The 23,987-nt window shown below is 34.5% G+C and overlaps 1 protein-coding gene across 7 annotated transcripts in view; it reads left to right on the top strand.

Moving 5' to 3' along the window:
• Positions 1-23,987, top strand: part of ZDHHC21 (zinc finger DHHC-type palmitoyltransferase 21) — a 42,977-nt gene that overhangs the window by 10,888 nt on the left and 8,102 nt on the right. For 6 of the 7 annotated variants that reach the window (XR_007158744.2, XM_066989066.1, XM_066989068.1 and 3 more), the window contains 3 exons: positions 2,405-2,516; positions 4,158-4,296; positions 11,677-11,793. Coding sequence is in view for 6 of the 7 variants with exons in the window: in XM_066989066.1 (XP_066845167.1) it covers positions 2,405-2,516; positions 4,158-4,296; positions 11,677-11,793 (368 nt within the window). In the remaining variant the exon portion in view is untranslated. Of the gene's footprint in view, positions 1-2,404; positions 2,517-4,157; positions 4,297-11,676; positions 11,794-19,464; positions 23,986-23,987 lie in introns of those variants that run through there. The other variant, XM_013193553.3, reaches the window with a different exon arrangement.

Below are 23,987 nucleotides of genomic sequence, written 5' to 3'. Positions count from 1 at the left end.
CTTACTGCATATACTTCTAATGATAATATTTAGTATGATTTTTTGGAGATGCTCAGTCATTTTTACTGCTTTTTTCTCTAAGTGAATTTATGAGATGCTGAAGGTTGTAGAAGGTACAAGTATGCTGGATTTTACTTTTTTTTTTTTTACACATTTTGTTGCAGTGAATTATGTTTGTATGGACTGTCACACTGGTTACATTGCATTGATATCCAGTAGTGACTTAAAATGTGAGAATTCCTTCTGTACTTGTGAATGTATTCCACAATTGCTGTATGATGTCTGATGCACCAGAAATGGGAGGGAATTTGAAACCTTCATAAACCTGCCATGGAGAAAACAGTATTTTAATGAAGCATTTGATGCTGTTAAGGTGCTTGTATAACGCATAATGCATGTATAATGCAGTTTATAATGGAGTAGGACTGTTAAACAACATGAGCTTTGCCACATGAACAGAAAATAGTCTTTGAATGTAGAAAGTGTATCAAATACAGTGATGGCTGAATATTTCAATCTTGTCTTGCAACTTGATGCATGCTAGGAGTAACACTTCCCTTCCTCATGGTAGTGAGAATCTGTCGTGATCTTTTTGGAAACATGATCTGTTTAGTCCCAGAACTAATGTTACGATGCACACAAACTACACAGGAGATAGTAGGAAGGATAGTAGGAATCTTCTTTGGAATAAAGATGTGAAACAGTGATCATGGAAAATCTCCTAGCAGTGTTCTTTATGTTCCTGTTAACTAAGCCTTTGATCAAGTAAAAGGAAAGATGGCTCAGACTGGAGTCAGACAAGAGTCAGACCTCTCGTTGCAGGAATAGCAACGTGGAATCTGCAGTCTGAAGTGGAGAATGAAGGTGCTTAATACAGTTACAGACATTTACATTTATGACTGAATATATTTATCCATTTCCCAGCAAAATACCAGGACCAGTACAAACAACTCTTTGTGCAGAAATGTTTCTTTATCTTTTAGGACATGTTTGAATGCCCTCCATCCTTTTATCCTCATGTTTCATTCATATACAGAAATGATACTTTGTAGGTACTTCTGAAAATGGGACACCTAGGCTTGACTGTGATAATGTTGTTATGATTTGATGTGTGTCAAATCATATTTAATGCATATCAGAAGTTTGTCCTTTCTAAAGCAGCAATTCGGTTCCCTGGTATTCTGTGGGTTGACAACAAGATGTATTTTTGTATGGTATAAATTGCATTCAAAAATGAGGTTGAGGTGTTTCTGAACTCTGCTGTTAGCTACCCTATTAGGGAGTGACACCTTTGTGACACTGGATTTATGGGAACAGATTGTAAAACAATTTCCATATGGCATTATTACTAGTTTAATGATCTCAGATATTGGGCTTCTGTACTTCCAGTGTCCAAATGTTATTTGTCAGCAAGAGAGACAAGATTAGAGCTGCCAGCAGGTGGCTCAGAAAATGCTAAATTTATTTTCTTTATGTTGTGAGAATGTATTATCATACAAAATTTCAGAATGCTCTACTGTAAAAACTAAGCTTATTTTTTTTTCCCTGGGATTTAAGAAATTTCTCTGCATCAAAAAAGGTTCTACTTAGGTAGAAACAGCCAGTCAAAATATTTACAACTCAGTCTTGCAGCCCAATTATTACAGTGTTGGTGTCATTTGTTTCTCATATGAATATGAACTTTCTGAGTATATCACTAGAATTCTTTTTTTCAAAGGCTTCCTCTAATTTCAGTGACCCACTTTGAGATAAATAACAATTAAGCTAAGAAATAGTAGCTCCTGTTAGTTTCAGCTAGTCAAGTGAGCTTTAAGAATCTCATGTTGGGCATTCAAAACTAGTGTGTATTTTTAAATAAAATCCTATCTTTTATCTGTTTTTTAGTTGTCTTTTGTATAAAATTTCATGTTGAGATGTATGTCTTAAAATGCTTTGGGGTGGAAGGTGCTTCAGAAGCCTTTGTTGTGTATTTTATTTTAGTTGGCTATATTTGACAAATATAAGTACTAGTCTTTCTTCAAGATTTTGGAATGGTAGGGAGAGTGTGTGATGTTTCTATTTAGCAGGTGGGTTTGTGGGTTTTTTTTCAGAATAGATGTGTAAGAAAATAGAATAATGCTCTTCCTTGTTTGTGTGACAGCTTTTGTGCTATAACAATTACTGATAAGAAATATATAGGAGAAAGATTTCGGTGAAGGGAATTGGCACAGAACTGTAAAATTGCTACAGTAACATTTCACTTTAATTAAGGTGATAGTGTGGGGGGAAAAATGTTTCTTATATGCTGCTCATCCTACTCATGTCATAGTAAAAAAATATTTCTCTGAATCACTCAGATACGTTTGACATAAACATGCTGTACTGAGTTTAAGTCTTTCTAAGCTATCTTTACATTTTGCCACAGAACGAGAATTTTGGGAATTATGTAACAAATGCAATATGATGAGACCAAAGCGTTCACATCATTGTAGTCGTTGTGGACATTGTGTGAGGAGGATGGATCACCATTGTCCGTGGTAAGACTAGGGCATTTATTTATTCTAGCAATCTACCCTTGGTTTAGTGTATCATTTCAAAGTTCATGGTCTTGACTATTGTTTATTTGTTATCTTTCTTTCCCAATAATGCTTTTTTATTTATGCATTTAGAGCAAGGTAAGAATAGCTTTGAGACTTTCTTATGTCTACAAGTAAAACCGACAAAAAGAACTGTTGCAGTGTAGCATGTAATCATTAACTAATTGTTATGTACCATATAGTTTTGTAAAGTTCACTTATTTTATTTAAAGAATTGCGATTTTTAGTCCTTAAAACTGATATTAATATAATTAATTTGTACATTGCATATGAATTTATTTGTTGCAATTTAGTTTTTGGTGCTGGAAAAAATATTTTCTGTAGGAAATAAAACTATTTATATTTCTTGGATTGAAATAAAAGATTACAATTTCAACAAATGAGGGGATACGGTCTGTAATAATGAGAATAATTCATCATTTTTAGACAATTTTTGGTTTTTAGTTTAGTGAATGGCTGTGCTGGGTAGAAAATGTTATTGCTGTATACCAAAGCCCGTTTGTCATGACTTCACTTCTGTGTGAAAGTGAGATTTCTTCTTGTAGTGTTCCTTAACTAGTTTCAGTCAAAATAACTAATCTGGCCATGATTCTCTGTATAACTCTGATTGTTTATTGCATAAAATTAAAATTAACATTTCTCTCAGTGGTTCTGTGGTATAATTTCCAGCAAGGCAGCAATGATGAACTGCAGAGGATAGGATTAAGGTCAGGATCCTCCTTTGTTGATTTAGCCCTTTTTCAAGCTACCTTTTTTGTCTATTGCCAATTCAGAAAATAGTGCCAGTATAACGCTTTTGTCATTATCGCTTAGTGTGGTATTGATGTCTGTGCCAGTGCTTGTGCTAGAGCTACCACACTAGCACGAAATTGTACCTCTGAACAAATTTCATGCATCAGTGTAACTTCTGTGAAGCAGACTAGACCTACGTTTTGGATTTTCAAGTTAGTGTTTCGAGATTCCTTGTGATTACTTTACTCCTTTATGTTGAAAGTACTGCAGAAAGACTTTCTGAATAGAGATGCTTGTTTTCTGCCTCCAGTGTCTTGCATTCCTTCCTAAGTCATGTTTATTTATCATTGGAGTACCCTGTGATCACGTTTATTTCAAACTATTCATTTACATTTCCAGTTCTTGGGCTATGTAGCTCACAACGGATGAAATGTAATGACTGGAAATGTCATTATTGAGTATATTATGATGATATTAATGACTGATGATATTAATGTGAGATTTTGCAGACTTTTAAGAGCCAAGTTTTAACTTGAGTATTATTATGTAGACATATCTCTGCTGTAGGAAGGTAAGGAGAAATAAGTCTCCTGTTCTAAGCAGTATTTTCAGTAATACAACCTAGGCTTTAAGCGATTGTGTAGGAATACCCTTCCTTACAGTAACTGCCATCTCCAATGCAGAGACCACCGCTTTGATTAAGAAGGGAGTGGTTAGTCAGTACTTGGCCCGTAAATAGTCATACATTCTCTTACATAGAAATGGTTGTTCTCTCCTCTGTTTATATCATAACTACAGTGTTAACAACCTTTATATTTCAGTCTTTATATTTACTTTGTTTCTTTGCAGGATTAATAATTGTGTTGGTGAAGACAATCATTGGCTCTTTTTACAGCTGTGCTTCTACACTCAAATTCTTAGTTCATATACTCTGATACTTGATTTCTGCCATTACTACTACTTTTTGCCTCTGAAAAAAGATAACTGGGTAAGAATCTTGTTTTCTATGTGAAATGAACTAATAGCTAGTACTGCAATATAATTTACAGTGGTATTTAGTTACTAAACATTTCTGCTTGCCCACTTGTCAAGAGGAAAGAGAGTTCATGCACATGTATGTTAAGTGAAGAAACTGATTTATGGTAAGTAACAAAATATTCTAAAATGGAGTATGATTTTTAAGTTTTAAAAATACATTAGGGAAAGGAGTACAAAACCAGCTGAATTCATTTAGAAGTGATCAGTGAATAGTGGGAAGAAGCAAGCTAACTACTTTAGTTATATTGAATTTTCTTTTGTCTTTCTCCAAAGTAAATTTATTCAGTGTGTGTTTTTTCTGTCTTAAGTCCCTACTTGAAAATGATAAAATTGCCAGAAAAAGATGAGAACATAAGACTGTTCTAGAAGGATAAAAATGTACATTGATTTTAAAGCAATATTTTGTGTTCTTTTGAAAAGGTCATGTGGGTCAAGGAATAATTAAGTTCGGTTTATGTTATTTGGACTGTATGCCAGTATGGTATTTCAAGGTCTCGTCTTCAGCAAAATGCAGAAGAGGTGAATTTATGCATTGGAATAGGATAAAAAGGTGTTCTTCATGTTCCTCAGTTGTGGAATTGAAGTTGTAAAATCTCTGTATCTGGTGTTTATTTATGTCTGTTACCTGTATTCTGTAAGATTCAGAATATTCAAGAAGTTGCCTTGGAAGTTGCTGAGTCATTGAAAGTACTGGAATAGCAAAGCTGATACTCTTTGTTCTGGGGGAAGAAAAAAGTTAGGAGATCTTGCTCATAAAGAAACATAAAAACTTCTTCCTGAAATCTGAAATGAACTTTATATTTGTCCCAGATTGTGCAAATACAATCACACTAAATAGGAAAAGGTAAAATACAATTTTAAAACGTTCAAAATTAGGTAACTAACTTTCCAGGTGTGAAAAGACCACAACCATTCCAGAAATTTGTAATGTACACTAATTGTTATTGAGATTTTTTTAAAGTACTAGAGTATTGCTTTTTTTTTTTTTTTAATCTTTCCCTGTTGAGGTGACACTCCAGCACTCTTTCTGCTGGTGACATCACACCCATTTTCAAGTGTGCTGGAGACTAGTTCCAGGATACGAGTAAGGCAGGTACCGTATTCCATTTTGTTGAACAACTTAAGTTTCTTATCTTATTTTGTAATCCCAAATGACGTAAAATAAGAGTGCTAAAAGTCCTGAAAATTTCTACTTCTGTAAGGGAATGGGACATAGCCATCCAAGCCTCCTATTTGCTCCCTTGTCAGTCTGCAGTAGATGTGATGTTTCCAAAGAAGCATATGTGAATATGGTGTATTGAAGTAGAGCTGAAAAATGTACGAAGAATGTACTTCTTGGATCATTTAGAACTGAAAAAAGTGTTAATCTGAAATTCATAGATATCAACTTTGTATTGCAATGAATTTACCAAAATAGAATTTTTTTTGTAATTCTCTGAAAAGAGAACATCTTCATTCTGATGGAATTTCCTATTTTAATTTTTTCATCTATGTGAAATTTCCATTTATACGGTTTAGAGGACGCTAGAAACATGGGAAACAGAATAATTTGCTGGCTTCTTGGATCATCTTTCCATAGATACAGACATTTCCCAATCAACTGAGGCAAACTTCTTGTTGTGGGTTAATTCAGTAGGCAGCTAAGCTCTACACAGCTGCTTGCTCGCTTCTGCCCAGTGCAAAAGGGAAGAGAATCAGAAGGTAAAAGTGTAAAAACTCATGGACTGAAATTAAGACAGTTTAAAAGGTAAAGCAAAAGCTGCATGGGCAAGCAAAGCAAAATAAGGAATTCATTCACTACTTCCTATCGGCAGACAGATGTTTAGTCTTTCCCAGGGAACGGGGCTCTAGCACATGTAAAGGTAACTTGGGAGGACAAATATCATTGCTCCAAACATCCCTTCCTCTTCCTTATTTTACTCAGTTTTTATTGCTAAACACAACACGATATGGTATGTATTATCCCTTTGGTCAGTTGATGCCAGCTGTTTTGGCTGTCTCCCCTCCCATCTTCTTGTGAACGTCCAGCGTACTTGCTGGCAGAGCAGTGTGAGGCACAGAAAAGGCCTTGACTCTGTGTAAGCACTGTTCAGCAACAGATAAAATATCGGTTATCAACACTGTTTTGGTCACAAATCCAAAACATAGCACTACATGAGCTGTCATGAAGAAAATTAATTCTACCACAGACAAAAACAGTATAACTTTTTGTGTTAAAATGAACAAGAATTTCTCACTTCATTTCCAGTTTGTTGTCTGGAAATGGGCTTTTTGTGTTTATGTTGTTATACATGCATTGAAAGATTTGAGGAAGCCAATTTGATTTATTTTAGCTGAAGGGAACTTGACAGGGATGTGAAATTGCACTCTTTCTAGATTACTGATTCAAATCTGTCACCTGTGTAAAATTTTGTGTCAATATGTGTTGGGTTTTTGGAATCTTAACATTTTTGAGAGGTGACTAAGTGTAAAAACCGTTGCTTTTAGTTTCAGTAGCTTTGCAAAATACTTTGCAGTTTGTATACTAGCTATTTGTTAACTAGTAAATTTGTTACCCTAGTACAGTTCTGGATAGGATCATCATAAACTGTCTGCTGTCTTCCCATGTACAGAGATTGCAAGTTTCAAGTGCAAAGAACACTTAATGACTTTGTGAATCTGGATAGGGCATTCCAATGCTTATAGAAAGTGTGTCATTTTCCAAAGATAAGGTTTTTGTATGGCATAGACAGTGCTTCTCTAATAGGGTGATTTCACGGTAGAATATTTCATTTTTATTGAGTCCTGTGAATGGTGTAACTTGCTTTAAGTAATTACACCGTCTTTAGATAGTGAACACAAGTTGTCTGTTACAATTGTTGTTTAAAAGTACAATGTGAGGGAACCAAATTTTTTGCTTGGAGACTGTGGTGTATGTAGGAAAGGAAATGGGAAATCATACTTCAGTCAGTTTGCAAACTTTTTATGGTAACAATAGTTTTGCACATGAATACGTATTAAAGTTTGTTCTTGATAGCTTAAAATGGGTCTAATTTCAAGTCTTTAGGAGACAGGCCTACTGTTATTTTTTAATATCTACCCTTTAGGGGAAGTAGAGATTAGGAAAGTGAGTGCTTCGGGGTAATTGTTTTAACTGAGGTTGCTGGAGGTACGTGAATAATGGATATGGTTCCAACATTCCTCTACCTAAATTTACACAGATTCATGGAAAAAAAAAAAAAGTACTTCTGTTTTGTTTTAGTTGTGTTGGTTTTGTATTGATCAATTTGCATTTATGGACACTTCAAATGACACTGGCTTTTGGAAAACTGGATCAGTGTTACAGTATATGACATACAAACATATAGAAAGCTTAGTAGACAAAGCAGGTCTGATCTTTTCAGACCTTTGTTAATAGTGTTTGGCTTTCTCAGTTTTTAAGCTGCAGGATTGGGGGCACATAATGAAGTTTAAAAAATTAAAAATAATTTGGGGTCTAGTTAATACTTCTGCCTGGAAGATGACATCAGAGCCGCACTAGGCTGATTTTTTTTTTCAAGTTTAGCTAATAATTTCTTCTCGTATAGCTTAGGGCACAGAATCATTTGTCAAAAGTGTCTCTTTTGATATCAAATGAACAGTGAGACAATTTGGTTTCTATTGGTTAGGCTTTTAGGCAAGCATCCTGCAAGGTTCTTTCAATCTTCAAATACTAATTAAGCTTGAAGTACCATAGAATTCCAGAGACAGTAGAAAGGTACATTCTACCTTTCACAGAAGTGCTTTTCATTGGAGAAATTTTGGCTTTAATGAAAAGCGGATATTTTCTGAATTGACAGGGGCTAGTGTTTAGCACAGATTCAAAAAATGATAATTTTTTTCTACACAGCCATCTGGAATTAGCTTACTTCCTGCTCATTAAAAGCACTTGTGATTTTTTTGGCTGTGTGCCTTTATCTCTCAATTTTTATTCTTTTAATATAAAATAGTACACAATACAGAAGCTATAGAATTAAAACTGCTTTTAATGCTGCTGTGAAGTAATCATTTTATTGCAGTACTGATTAATTCATTACAAAAATATCACTGTATGCTTGTTAGCATTTCATCGCAAATGAAAAGTTGCATTTTTAATTTTAAAGCTTAAGTAAAAATAAATAAATAAATAAATATGTAAGGTAAAATTGTTAGCTTTAAAGCTAACGCAGGAAACCATTTCAACAGAGAGAAAATATTTCATCTTTAGGTCTTATATACTATTCTTGGCTCTTTTAATTGATGTACTGTCAGAAAGATGGGTTGTGGTTATTGCTTCTGTTTGTCCAGCAGGAGGAGTACAATTACTACTAGAACAGAAGAAAATAATAATTAAATCGTCTATGTGAGATAAGACAGCACGTTAGTTCCTCTTTAGCTTTGTTTTTTCCGAAGTGCAGTCTGGAATGTTCATGATTTTGCATCTTCATTAAAAGCATGAAGATATGGAAGTCTGTATTCTTTAGGAAGTATTCAATCTTGCAAATAGTGAGATAAGACACAGTAGTCTTCTCATGACTAAATAGTTGCTGTCTACATGGCTGTGCTGACACGGATTCTAGACCTAGCTGGTCAAGCCGAAGCAAAAAGAAATGCTTTGACATTATAACTTACCTGATCAATACAGGGCCTATAATCTTTTCAGGAAATGAACCTTTGCTGTTATATTCCATTTGTGTTCATAAAATGTGGCTGGAATAATTGTTATAGTAAAAACCAATGAAATATAAAGACATGTAACTCTAAAATTCTATTCTGCTGAGAGAGAGTTTCTGTATGATTATACTTGGTTGCTCAGTCTGTGTAGTTCTTTCTCTGAGCAGAAATAGTGTGATTTTTGGAGAGTCAGGGAGGCAGGAGGTCTCAGTACTTGCAGTACACTGACATGGGTGAGTCTTAAATGATGTTTGAACAAGAGGACATCTCGAAAATACATTGAAAGAGGGATTAGTTAATTATTGAGTAGTCTTGAGGGTTGATGTAGGATAGTTTTGACTGGTTTTCTTGGCAGCGGATGATGCTTTTGTCATTCCTGAGAAAGAACAATGAAAATAAATTGGGGTGAACTTTTATATAAAGCATCATCATCCTAAATATATAATTATTATTGTTACTGTGGTTTAAATTAATTTATTTTAAATGTTCTCTTACCTACTTTCATGGAATTCTGTTTCAAGGTAGAATTGTGAAAGTAGCTCTGTTTTTAAGGTCTGATTACAAAAAGGCTCTGGGTTTCTGTAGGAACATACTGTCTTGTCTGTACAGATTGCTAGGTGAGGGCTCAGTATTGACTTCCAGGTCATTGTTGCCTCAGAGACTTTGATTCCAGTAGGGATATGTAATGGCTGGGGAAAAAAAACACTGATGGTGTCACCTCTTCTCTTTAGATTTTCAGCAACCCCCCTTCTTCTGCTGTAGATGCATTTTTCTTTTAGGGAGGAAGGAAAGATAGATAGTAGTATTCCTAGTTCTTCAGTATCAAAAGTTTTTTTCTTTTCTGTGTCTTGGGTTAGAAGGGTCAAAGGGAAAATGCAAACTGTGTTCTTTACAGGAAGGTTTTCTTCAGTACTGTGTGATGTCTTTTTTTCCTACTGAAGACCATGCTGAAGAGAAAGAAGTCCTTTAGAGTCCTGGGGGATGCTAAGAGCTGTGTTGTTACAAATATTTTTGTGATAATGGGGAAGTATGATACTAGATCCAGAATGTGACTTCACTGTTGGCAGTCTTCCCTTACATTTTAGTGTTTTCTGTCAAGATGAGTGTGAATACATTGAAACATTTCAGATACAACAAAGCAACATACCTATGAGGAGAAAATATTTTATACCTAGTAGAATGTGGTGTCTTATCTTGTTTTTCTTTAAATGTTTGGTGGAGATGGTTAAAAAAGAAAAAAAAAATCAGCATGACTGGTTTTAAGGTTATTTAACTTTGAATTAACTTGACAGAATGAAAAGAAAAAAAAAAGGAAATGATGAGTGTGTTCTCTACATCTGCAAGAAAGGACAATCCTAATAAGAGCTGCCTTAACAGTTCAGAAAAGATGAGTGGGTTTTGCATTTTGTTTTTGTTTTTAGCTGGTTAGTTGCTGATATCTTCTTTTTCAGTAATTGTTGACTTTAGTAGCCAGTATAAACTTTTCTGTAATTTGTATTTTGAACATTCATGGAAATAATTTAAACATAAAATAATTTTTTTTTAAATGTAATTTGCTTCAGCTGTTCCCTGTTTAATTAAAACCCCGTATTCCTGAATGTAGGAGTTCCTCTTCCTTAGGTCCTAGTGGCTGAACATAAAGAAGGAACGTTCAAAAGCAGTAGGAATTTTTTTTTTTTCATTCAGTTCATTTTTATGTTCTGGTTGTAATTTAAAGTTTACTTAAAAGGTTTCAATAGTTTCCTGCTGTGATCTGGCTTTTTTAAGTGGATGAACAGATGTGTACATTCAAAAGACAGCCTTGAGAACATAATCGTAACTTACAAATAAGAGAATGGGTGTGTTAACTCATTATCAAAGGGTAAGATGGGGTGTGAACTTGCAGCAAGTACATCTACAGTAACTGCCACGTACAAATGTTTTCCTGTGCTAAAAATATGGTGCTTTATCCTTTAAAAAAGAGCTTTAAAACTCTCTTATACTTTTCTTATTTTCTGCTGGGTAAGAGCAGGCCTTCCAAAGCAGGTGATACAGTAAATTCATAACCTCTTCTACCCTGAAGCAACCTGGTTGTGCACCCATATCCAAAGTCATAAGCAGACACTTGAAGCTAAGATTTAATAGATGAAGATAGGTTTGTTGGATAATAGGCAGGTTTACAGTTAGACCAATTGAATACAGACACTTGGATTTTATAGGTACTGTCTTTAAGCTAGAAATGTAATTATTTTTATTATAAAAGAGATGGTATTAAAAAGAAACTTGTGTCTAGGAGCCAAGATATAGAAGCCTTACAAATTAGACAGTTTAACAGAATGACTTTCTGATATTTTGGAGCTTGTGTGTAGCAATCTGACACTGTTTGAGGTGGTAAAATAAGGAATAACCTGTCTGAGCTTAATGTATTCCTAAACCTTAAATACCTGAATGAGGTATTGTTAGCAGTATGACAAAAAAAACTGTTTACATGTATAAATAAATGATTGTTTTATAATTTTAGCACATAAATATATCAATAATTTGCCACATAGCTCAAAATCCAATGTTTGTCTCTAGCGTAAGTCTTCGGGTGCAGCTCTTATCTAGTATTTCCACTCAGTTCAAAGACTTACATAAATTTTTAAATGCTAAAGTCTCTCTCCTTTCTCTCTCATTCTAGGATGATTTTGTATTTAGACATGAACTTGCTCTTCTAAGAATATCTGCCTTCATGGGCCTAATAATGTTAGGTGGAATAAGTGGACTCTTTTACACTCAGCTAATGGGTATTTTCACAGTAAGTATCTAATCCCTTAATTTTAGAGGTATATATTAGTTTTATTTTCAATAAACTTAATAAAAGCAAAAAAGCAGATTGCATTTAAGGGACAATAGAGAAACATTTCTACTATGAAGCACCTATTTGGTATGTGCTTTGTCAAGATTTCTTCTCCAAGGAAGTCTTAAGAAGCCTTCTAGGAAACAAGTGTGTAGTAATTCACCAATCAATGCAATTTCCTGTTGTGTATTAATAAAATTAACCTTACATTGTCCTGGATTGATAAAGTGTACAAAGTATGTATTTTGTGAGTTTTGATGCTTGTTTTTATTTTAAAATCTTATGTGCCCTGGTCTCTGGCTTTGTGACAGTGAGGCCTGCTGATAAATCATGGATTCTGAGAACACAGACTTTTTATTAAGTATTTTAATAAATAAGTTTCCTTTCATATCTTTTCAATTATTAAATTGTGGAATGGGATTATGTATTCTGACTGTAAATTGTTACAGTCCAAATGCATATTCTATATTTAAAGGTACAGAAAAAAAAACCTCTGGAAACATTTTTCAGTTAGATGAATTTGGTAATTTAATAAATATAAGAAGGAAGTTTTTGTTGCTGTAACATCCTTCTCTGTACATTAGAAATGTACAGTACCTACTAGTGAATCCTTTAGAATTATATTGAGAATCCAAAGAATTATGTAAAATACTCCAGTGTTCAACAAAGAGAGTACATTAGTCAGGCGTGGACATATCCGAAAGAGTGTATGATCTGGCCTGCAAAACTTTTTTTTAGAAATAGTGAAGTATAAGATAACAGCATCTTTGTGACTACAACTAACTGAGATTTGCCTGAGATTTCAATTTGCTATTATCATGGTTTACACAGTGTTAACCTTTTAGGTATATGATGGAAAACCTCCTAAGTGTATTATGTAATTCCTTTGTATGGAATAAAGGACCAAAAAAAAAAAAAAAAGCTGCATAGTTTTTACTTCTGTTAGATAAAAACATATTTATTGTTTTTGTTGCTTCCTGATTTTTGTGCGTCTATAGCTATACTGTTATTATTTTTGCCATCTTCTAGCTGCTCTAACAGACTGCTTCCTGCACTTCCTCTCAATCCCAGATCTGTTTACCTTTGTGCCCCTTTATTGTGTGTCTGATTTCTGTTCCAGGGTCTAGCTGACAGGTTGTCGCCTCCCTGTTTATATGCTGGCACACAACCTTTGTGTCCGTGTACATTAGAGTTTTTCTAATCCCATACTACGCCTTGCTAGGTATCTAGCTGAAGTGCTGCAGGCATCTGGATTCTGCTTCCTCTCCCTCTAGTGGGAGAGGCAGAAAATGAAGGAGACTTAATGTTCAAATGCTGAAATGTGGATGTCTTTTGAGTCTCTATTAAGTGGATGTAGGAGAAGGAACAAAAAGCCATGTGTTTAGCACTATGCTAAAACACAGAAATGATGCAGGAGAAAATGAATAAAACAGAAACCTCCAGTTCTGTTCTGTGTGGACTAAATTTTGGCTATGGCCGTCAGCATCTATCCAGATACTATGACTATACATGAAACAGTAACTCTGAGTGAAACTGATTGTCACATATGCCTGAAACTTGGAACACTTCTGCCACAAGGTAAAAATTCTGCTGCCTCTGCAACACACATGCATTCCTAGAGTGTTCTTTCACCATTCTAAGACTTAACAGTCAGGCTGCCACCAACGTTTCAAACTCTATCAAGTGCTGAAAAGCTGTTCTGTATGTCAGTTCTGCACTATACTGTCATGTATGTCCCATTGCACCTACTAGGCTGGCTACTACCCTGGAATGGATATGAGCGAAAAATAGTATTTTCAAGTCCAATCTTCTTTTATGTGCTCAAATCATATTTCTGTGGATTGCAGAGCTGCACTATGCCTGAACTGTCTTGTCCTCTTTTTCAACCTCCTTCAAACAAATACACTACAAAATAATTGCAGATGTGGATAAACTATATGGGCTCTGAGAGGCAGATATACAGTAGGACCTCTCACTGCACCCTTCCTGTAGCAGAAGACCTATTGTGCTTGCCTTGTATGCCTGAGTTTTTAGGCATGGGATTGCTTGGAGAAGTAGAAATCCATTATTGGGATCCCCATTCACACCATGGGACTCTGTTGCACTGACGTCTAAAAGAACCTATGCTATTCAATGAGTCATCTAGTTCAACTGCTCAAAGTAAGCTGCGAGCTGCCTAGAAGGGGTTATTCAGTGCCATGCTCAGACTCCTCAGAGCTGTGTATCTCCAAACACAAATTGCACACCCTCCGTACTTAACCTGCTTGTGTGTTTGGATCCTCTGTAAATAATTCCTCTGCAACCACTTTCAACATGGTTAAGGGTGTGAAATTGGTGACCTCAGATGTGAATGAGCTGCCCTATTAAGCTACTGCTGTCTTCTGTGAGTTGTGGGTGTCTGTGGCTACACCTTTCTGTCGTGGCTAGAGAGATTGCAGGCACTCTGCACCCCAGCTTTAGTGTTGTTTTAGGGTTGTTAACTTCTGGACCACTGCTGAAGAATGGATATGTAAAAAAGCGAAGCTACCTGCCCACGCTTACACAAAAGGCGTTTTCTTCTGGCTTCTTAAGATACACACTGGTGGTATTTGTTTATATGGAAAACAAAAACAAAAACTATACAGCTGAAAGGAACCATGGTCATAATTGAAAGTAGAAGCAATGGATGATGTTACTTAGAAGGATGCTGCTGAAACCATCACGCAAGTTTTTGAACCTTAATCTTTTAATGTTTTCCAGATTTTTCCTGCTTAAGTGAAATTGGTGGCTATGTACGTTTTGGGTTATGTTTGGTTTTCTCTTGTTTTGGCAGTCACAACTCCCCCTTTTTTTTTTTGGCAGTCAGTGGTCTACAGAAATTCTGCATTTGTTTTTCCAGACATCAAAGTCAAATAGAAACCTTTAACACAGGTTTTTTAAATAAGCAGGATCTTAATCCCCTTCAAGTTACTGTCACCATCTATAACCGTAACGTTGTTAGTATTTGAGGCACTTTACTGTGTGCCTTCAGACTGCCTTCAAAATTCTTAAAAGCTGCAGTTTTTTCAGGGTGTGTTATCTTTGGTAAATTTACTAGTGTTCACCCACCCCTACATCTGAGTGGGAGAGTGGCTCGATGGAAGCAATGCTTTTCAAGTTCTGGTACACGTCAATATTTAGTCACATGATAGTTCCAGTTTAATCAGTCTCCAAGAGTTTAGCAACCTGTCACATGGGGAGCGCTCATAGAGGAAGGTGCAAATTTTCATAAGATTTTCTCAACTGATAGAATGGATTTTATGCTATATGTCTAGATACTCTTCTACAAAATTACCCTTTGTCTTCTGAAGCTACCCTGCCTTTTTCATACCCATGCCTTTTTTCCATACCAGCAGCACAATCCTTTTCTTTCTTCTTGTTAATTCTTTGATGAATATGGAATTGGCAGGAATAAAAAATGCAGTCATTTTGAGGAAATCTGCTAGTCAGAGTTAAACAAAACCAAATCTGGTGAGGTTGTGCTTAACCTGCAAGTTGTGTCAGAAAATCTGTCTGTACAGTGTTTGATTGTTAGTGTTGTAGTATGGAGATTTGCTTCCTCTGTAAGCACTTCCCAACGGTTTTGGCTAGTCATTGGATAAGACAGATGAGAGGGCAGCAGGTGCGCTTTGCAAGGACAGTCCTCTGATGAGTAGAACTGGGAAACAAAACGGGTGTACCTGCCCCCAGTTCTGAGTGCACAATGTGGAGAAGTTTGTGTCCTCTAGAAGCAATGAGCTGTGATCACCTAGAGATAGTAACGTGTCCATTGTGGACTGTGCTGAGTTACTATTCAGGATCTAGCCTTCCTGTATAAACTAAGCAAATTTTGGCTGTAATGAGCTCTATTTAAAATAATGAATTAATGATGAAATTAGGCTTAATTTAGTATAAGGTACAGATCAAAATTTGTTTAACAGAGGAGCACAGTCATCAAAGACTAGTAATGCATATTTGAGAGTAATTTAAAGAAAACTCAAACACTTGCAGGCATAGACATGCAGAGTTAGAGCATTCGTATTACATTAATTGCTCCACAGCAGTTCTTGAGAGCATGCACTTTAGAAATTGCTGAAGCTACGCAGATGTGTGTGAGAGAGGTTGATGAGAATATGGGCCTTTTGAAGAAAGTGCAGCAGAGCAGCAGCTCTGTTTTTCATACTTGTACAGAAAAGCAGATAAACATTTTCTTGGTTCCTGCACTTGCAGTTCAACATCAAACCAAGATTAGTTCCACAGCTTCTGGATAAAAGTAGTTTTTAAATAATAGGTACAATCAGCATTGCAGCTCTATGATCTACTTTGAATGATATATCTGATATTGCTAGATGAACCTAGTGAGTTCAAGTGTTTGGGGTTTTATCTTTGTTATTTACCTGTATTTCAAATTCTGTCAAAATTGTATTTTTGGAAGGAAAAATAGACTAAGGATTTATCTAACTTTGAACTTTTTTTGTAGGAAAACTTTTTCATTCTCCATAACGTAAACTTGCAGGACCATCATTGTTTAATTTTCCAGAAACCAATCCAGTAGTTTCTGTTTTGTGTCACTGAACAAAGTAATACAAGCAGCTAAGGCTAACTTTTTCAGGAATGCTGGACATGCAGATTTTAAAAACACGCAGTTCCCAATTTTTCCATATCTTGTTCATATATAGAAAGTTTTCTGTTTACTGTCAGTCCCACAGAAGCAACTTGGGATTTGAAATTGTAATTTTCTTCCTTCCTTAGCATTATAGGTAATAAAAAACTAGTACTTGAAATAACACCTTCTTGCTTCAATATTTATGGGTGGTTTCCACAGAATGATGGTTCTGCTCAAATATAAATGATTGGAATGTAGCTTAATTATGAAGCAAGATACATATACTACTTCAGAGCACCTGTACTGATTGTTCATGTTTACAGAAGTAAAATTGCTGTCAGTTAACCTTTTTGCCACTGCAGTGAGACAGATAAAATTGAATGTATGGAATGAATTTGCATGAAGATGCAAATTTGTAGATGGCATTTTTCTGAGCAGAGTTGGTCTTTACCAACTTGAGCTATTTAACAAATTGAGCTATCAGATCTTGACAAGCTGTATGAAGAAGGATCAGGAATTTTTGTAAGATTTTAAGGAGAAATACTGGCATTTTCTCCTCTTTGATTATTTTTAGAAGTCAAAACTGTTGTCTAACTCATGTAATTGAAAGGATACGCCCAATATAGTTCCGTATGTTTGAAACAGGGCAGTACCTAAAAATAGGAACGTATATTATGAAGTGCAGGTGATTTATTCTGCTTTGTGTGCTTGTCAAAGTACAGTGTTGCTGTGCAGTTGACTGAACTTCTGTGACTATCATTGGATAACTCTGGGTTGTAACCGTCGATCCATTATGTAAGAGTTATTAAACTAAGAAAAAATGCATGTAATCTTCTGTTATCCTCTTTCAAGTGTGTTCAGCAGATTCTAAGATGCTTGGAAAGAGTGTTCTCTCAGGCAAAAATAAAAACATTTTAACTTGTGTACTTATATTTGGCTCTTGCATGAAGACTGTTCTTAATGCTGTACTACTTGCAAAGTGACTAGCAGACCGAGTTACCTAATATGAAGTAATCTCTCTGAGTATGTAAACCACCTTTTGTATTGTGGTATTTCTGCTGGGGTATCATGAGCATGCTGTTTATATCTCATCTGGAGGTCCAGGCAACCAAAGAGCAGGGGAGGTGACTTCCCATAATGAGAGGAGAGCAGCTGGTTGGCAAAAACTGTCCTTAGAGGAACTTTTGACATGAATTATTGTAATGAAGAGAGGAGCAGCTGAGGTCGCCACTTTATACGAGATTAGTGCTTTCTCCCTAGAAACTAGCATATGTGAAACACCCTTTTAGCAGAACAGGCACATGTCTCTTTTCATTCTCCTGCAGTTGCTTTCCCAAAGCTCTATTTGCCTTTACTCTCACGATCATCCTGAATTTTAGCACTTCTTCCTCATTTAGACCAGATCTTTCTTGGGTAACTTACTTGGATACTTTGGAGAAAGAGGAGGCTAAGATCTCTCTCACTCAGAACTCTCTGAAATGGGGAGAAAGTCTAAGATCTTAATTTAGAAAATACTCTTCTTAAAATTTCATTATAAGATGTAGTGTTCTTACAATTTTCTGAAGATCTGTGTGGCATTTTCAGCCATGAAGAAAGCACAGTCTGATGTAATTTCCAAAACTGATGATGTATTTATATTGAAGGCCTACTTATCTTCCATGCCTGACACTTGCTTTTTCAGTCCTCTATTCCCTGTTATTGCTTGTTCTGCAAATATAAATTTTATCTTCCGTAATAGGAAATAAGCCAGTATTCTTAGATTCATAGGCAGCACAATATTTTTCAATGACTACTTCAGAAGCAAAGGCAAGCATAGCATAAAACAGTAGGTTAAAAATAAATAAATAAGAAATGTATATAGTTCTGCTACTGAGAACATCTTTTTATTATTGGTACCCCTTACTTCAGACTACTTCTAGCTGGAACACTCCCCCTCCCATGAGAAATCAATAATTTCTCTTTCACTTCAAGCAATACAGGGAGATGTTTTATATATTTGGTGGCTTGTCATAAATAGTAAAAATAGTATTTATATATAAATTATTGCTTTCTTGAGACAGTTCAATTTCAGAAAAGTTTTAAAGTTTTCACAAAAAAACATCCAAAGCATACGCAGTCTTATGTAACTACTGCCTATGCCTGCTAATGACATTGTACTGCAATGGCAAATGCCGAGTTTGTCTAGAAAGGAGTATCTTGCATTTGTATAAGAGCAAATCTTGAGGAGCAAAAGTTACTTCATTTTATTTCCAGTTACTTTTTTTTTCTGTAGTTATCCTCACGTCAAGTAATAAAATTTAATTAGAAGCTAAATTAAATGGTATTCAGAAACTTGCTTCTTTTCTCAAGATGTTATTTTCATTTATTTTTTTTCTAAACAAATCCTATGTTGTTTGATATTTTCGATATGCAACAGGTATTTGTTTTCCTAAAAGTAAAGAAATAACCTATTCATTCATTCATAGGAAAAAGCATAAATTCACCTAGGGGGAAAAAAAAAAGTCTTTTTACTAGCTATAGATTCTTTGAAGTTTATTATTGCAAGAGGTAAAGAGCTGTTACCCAGGATCACTTTAAAAAGGAGGAACTGTCAGGTTCCGTGTGTGTATGTTAGTACAAAACTAGCCCTGGCATTTGCAATTGTCTCTTTTGCTCACATTCCATTTCTGCGTAAAGAAAGTATTTCCTTATATATTTCACATCACTTCAACTGTTAAAATGATGTTAAAAAAACTTTTTTTTGAATTGATACAATAAGGTTCTGACATGTCAGTTATGTTTGATCTATGAAGTATTACTGTAGTACAAGTAGTTAATAATATGGCATGGCCTTTAAATAATGGTTTCTCTGATTATTTTGATGTGTTGCAAAACAACACTTTTTCGCACATTTTCCATCTCTACTGAGGTTTTAAGTTGCACAAGACTAAGTAGTATTAAGTTGCACAATAATAAGTAGTATTCAATTTGTTGACCTGTTTTAAGGCTGGTACCTTTTGCGTATGAGAGGGTTTCTTTTTTCTCAGGCTCTGTGCTGTTCTTTATTTTGTGGGCTGCCACCTGTCTGAAGCAATCAGCCACTACTCTCTTTCTCTTCCTATGTACAAAAGGAAAATCCCATCTTCCCATGGATGGTGGAAGGTAACAGGATAATCAGTTCAGTAGTGATCCTCTGATGTCATTGTGGAAGCCCTGTAAAAGCGGATTATCTGTGACCCAGATAAAATAATTAGAAATTACTTGGACACTTACAAATAACGGATCTACTAATCTCGTTTCCAAAGTTAAAAAAGGTCTGTCTCTCAACATAACACTACCAGATGTTTCAGTTAAACAGCATCCTTTGCAGAGACTAATCTAAACCCTAATTTTAAAGGATTACCTTTGATTGTTTTTTATTTCAAACACTAAACAGTTTGTGTTTTCATTTTTCCATATGTTCAAATAAACTATTTATATTGAATTAAATACATTTTCTTCATTTTTCCAGCATAGTCCATAAAATATGATTTTCTGTGATTTAAGTGGCATTACTGTAGACAAATACTTTTCTTTAAAATTATTTAGTAATTAACTTGTTTCTTTGGGGCAGAACTATGTAATGGATGGGCTTTTATAAATTTAATAGATACCATGTGTTCTTTATGCAAGGTAGCATATGTATTATCGTAAACTAAGTGGACAGTGACTTTATTAATTTAATTAATGCTGCCGGGGTTTCCTGTTAATTAAGGGTTTGAATGGTGTACAGTGATATGCCAGTATCCTGGAGCCTCAGTGCTGTGTGGATGTGGTAGAGAGAAATTTCCCTTCATTTGCCTTGGGGAGGATGGAAAGGAAAATAATTTAACAGCTGGTGTTCAACAGTCTGTCTGGTGTACAATATGATGCCTATCCACATAAATTTTTCCTTTCAGAAGTATTTTTAAATGTTGATATTTATTAAGGACTATCCTTTATTATTGTTGCAGTGTTTCTCCTTTCACCTTTAAGTAGCAAACATATTTCAGTAGTATTTTTGTTGTCGTAGCAAACAGATACATCTCAACATGAGCATCCTAAATTACTAATACATATATTTTACCTTTTACTTGCTGTGACTGACACTTACAGAGAGTATGTAGTCAGGAACTTTTTTCATTTTGATCAGCGTTTCATTCATTTTCAAAAGAAAATAAAATCATTTTAACAAAATGAGAAAAAGATGGAAGTTGTACAAACTAAAGTTTTGATGTTTTTATCCCAAAGGAATATTTTCAAGGAGTCAGTTTTCTTTAGGAGTATCATTTCATTTAATAGCATAATGCAAAATGAAGTGTAAATAATGAAAATACAAGTGAAAAAAAAAATTCCCTGTGGAATCAGTAAGTCAGACAAAATTTTAAGAGAGATGAAATGCAAAATAATGAAAATGTATTTGGAGTTATTTTATGAATAAAACAAAGTCTGTTAAATTCTTTCCATATTTTGTAGTGTTGATCCATTGCTTTTTAATATACAGCAAGCACAAGTGATGTAGTTGTGCTAAAATGCTTTTCGTCTTGAAAAATAAGTATCTTATAATTAAAAATATTTGTAATCACATCTTTAATCAGATAATCTATTAAATACTGTTTGATTAGTGAAATAATAAGGGCTTTTCCTGATTTTTTTTTCAAGCATGGCAGAAATTTAATCAAAGAACTATTAATCCTCATAATTAAGTTAGCATAGAAGAAATTGAGATTGGAAGGGGAAATTAGGATTCCCAGGCCAATGTATTCTTTACTTGGTTGTAATAAACTGTAAAATAAAAAGTAATTGTAGAGAGAAAGCTGTATGTAAACTGTAAACCCAAATAATAATTTGAAATTAGAGATAAAATGGAAAATATATTCATGCAAACCTTGTCTGTCTGTATCTGCTTTGTTCTTATCCCTTCTCCTTTTTCTCTCTCTACCTTTAATCCACCTATAGGTAAATCTCCTATTAGAAGACTGCATAAAGTCCTATAAATTAATTGGTCAGGAATTAATCACGTCCTGGTCTTTGAATGAGATTTTGTTAACTGTATAAAGTCTTTTGAACCTCTAACTTATTTTTCTCAAATAGACTAGGAAATGGTTTAACTTTTAAAATGAATATATCCTGCCAGTCTTAAAAGTCTATTTACTTACCATGAAAATAAAATTCTAATTTCTTTTAAAAATCTCTCTCATAAGCTATTTCAAATGTAAGAATAAATTCAAGTGTAAAACATCCAAAGTGGAAAAGGATCTAATCAGTTTTAGATCACTGTGTGGTTTTAGCTTTTAAGGTTTTTAGAGAATGCTTTTATTGAAAATCATTATTTACATTAGTATTAAAGAGTTGTGTAACCTAAAAAAAAATAGTCAAAGACATTTTATACTTTGCAGAGAAACAAAAATGTCATACAAAAAAATATCTTGTTCATCACTCACGGAAGAAGTCCTGTTACAGCTCAATTATTTTCCTAGATAATAAAAGAAGTTCCTTTGAACAATTAAAAATAAGTAACTATAATAATGATGTCTTAGAGTTCTCAGTGCTGAGTACATTTTGTTTAATACATGGGTTGTTAAATTCAGATATGAGACCATTAAAATGACTTCTGTGTGAGGAAGGTCAACAGCTAGCTTTGCAAGGCATTTTTTTCTTTCTTACTGTTTTTTTCTTAAGATGGTATTGGTAAGTATCAAGAAAAATAATATATGTGTTTTGTCATATATCTTGCTGTTGAACAGGCATCGGCACCATAGATTTGAAATAGAATGAAAAAAAGAGATTTGTTTGTTTCATCTTCTGTGTAGATGTGCTCCTAATTTGTTGTTATATATCTTCTTTTCATTGAGTTATTTAGTAATGACAGATTTAATAATGACAAATCTACTTAACAAAATTCATCAGAGCCTAGAAGAGCCTAGGAGGAATATTTCTTAGGTATAATGTAGCTTCATTTTTCATTTTGCACACAATTTAAGAATTTAAAAACACAGAAGTAATTTTCAGTAATTTTAACTGATATTGATAAAATTCATCATATTTTCTTACATGAGAAGTCAAGATTATGAAAACAATGTTGAAAAGTGACCAAACATAAAATCTAAATGTAATTAGGGCCAATAGGGGAAATAGGGGAAATTTCTGAAATATTAAGTGATCTTTTTGTGAAGGTCTCAGTATTTGGTATTCTTCAAATGCTCACCTGTCATATCCTTACATAGATGGAAAAGATGATAAGTAGAAAGAATAAAAAACTGATGGATTGTTCAAGATAGAATGGCACTTCCACATAAAAGCAATGGCTGCAGATCCTGGAAGGCTTGCCAAGTTTTGTTTGTTTTTCCATTTTCTGCATTGCCATATTTTCTTTCTGATTCTTATATATTGAGTATCTGAAAATGCTGTATTAAGAAAGCATGGCTTAATGCTTGCCTTCTTCAAATGCGAGTATTAAATAAAGCTGTATTTCTTACACATCACTTTAAGCAAGCATATAAGAAAAATTGAACCAGAGGTTGTGGCTGCGTGCTTTGGAGTTAGTCCTGTGAGTTACAAATTACTGCTTCTCCTTTGGAAAATATGAATCAGAGGAAAATATTCTTTCCATGTGCTTGATCTATCATAAACTGGTTCATGATGAATTACATCCTATAGCACAGTTTGTTAAAACACTTTCTTAAAAACCTCTTTTTTTGAGGCAGTTGGTTATTGCTTATTAAAAATATAGATGTGGAAGATCTCTTTTTCTTAGTAGGTAGCACAAGTGCATTCATTTGCAAATTAATCTTGTTAGTCTACAAAATTCAGTCAGTGCTCTTATTGCCTCTTCATAACGGTCTTAGCTGTTGCAATAGCTTACTTAGAGCAGGCAAGCTGCTCCTACAGACTGGCAGTAAGTCCTTAAGGCAAAAACAAAACAAACAAAAAACCCCACAACATTCTGTATCCCCTCAGAAGAATCTGAACCCTTTGCCCTTTGTCTTTCTTTTGAAATTGTATGTTGTTAATTATTTCTGTGCTTACTTCCTCTAATTTATTTTGTCTTTCTCATTAAGGTGTGATTTTTTGTCCCTAGTTGCTTTAAGATGCTTGCCAGTGGGTGTGTATCTCTGAATAGCCAAGTGCAGGAACAATATTTGTTTCCAGTCTGGATGATGACTTTTGGGGTCCAGGTGACCCCAATGTGAAATTAATTAGATCTTGGTTAGTTGATCTTGTCTTGTATGAAATAGGAATTTTTATATTTTTATTGAAGATAGATATTACTAGGACTCAATAAATATACCAAATTAGTTCATACCAAGTTATTTTCAAACTCTGGATGAGTGCCAACTCCCCAAAAGATTTTAACGTCAGCATTAGCTGTGAGTCTTAAACAAAACAAAACAAAGAAATTTGTAGCAGTGTTCTATTTCTATTAATAGTAATCCAAGCTGATAGTAGATGCAGACAGCCAAAGCCTCTTAGGCTGAATGCAGTAATGCTGGTGTTATAACAAAACCTTCATTTACATTAAATGCATAAGTTCATGAGATGTGTTAATAAA

The sequence above is a fragment of the Anser cygnoides genome, chromosome Z, assembly GCF_040182565.1.
Source record: "Anser cygnoides isolate HZ-2024a breed goose chromosome Z, Taihu_goose_T2T_genome, whole genome shotgun sequence".
NCBI lineage: Eukaryota > Metazoa > Chordata > Aves > Anseriformes > Anatidae > Anser > Anser cygnoides.
The sequence above is the reverse complement of the archived record's forward strand: the minus strand, read 5'-3'. Positions and strand labels throughout refer to the sequence as shown.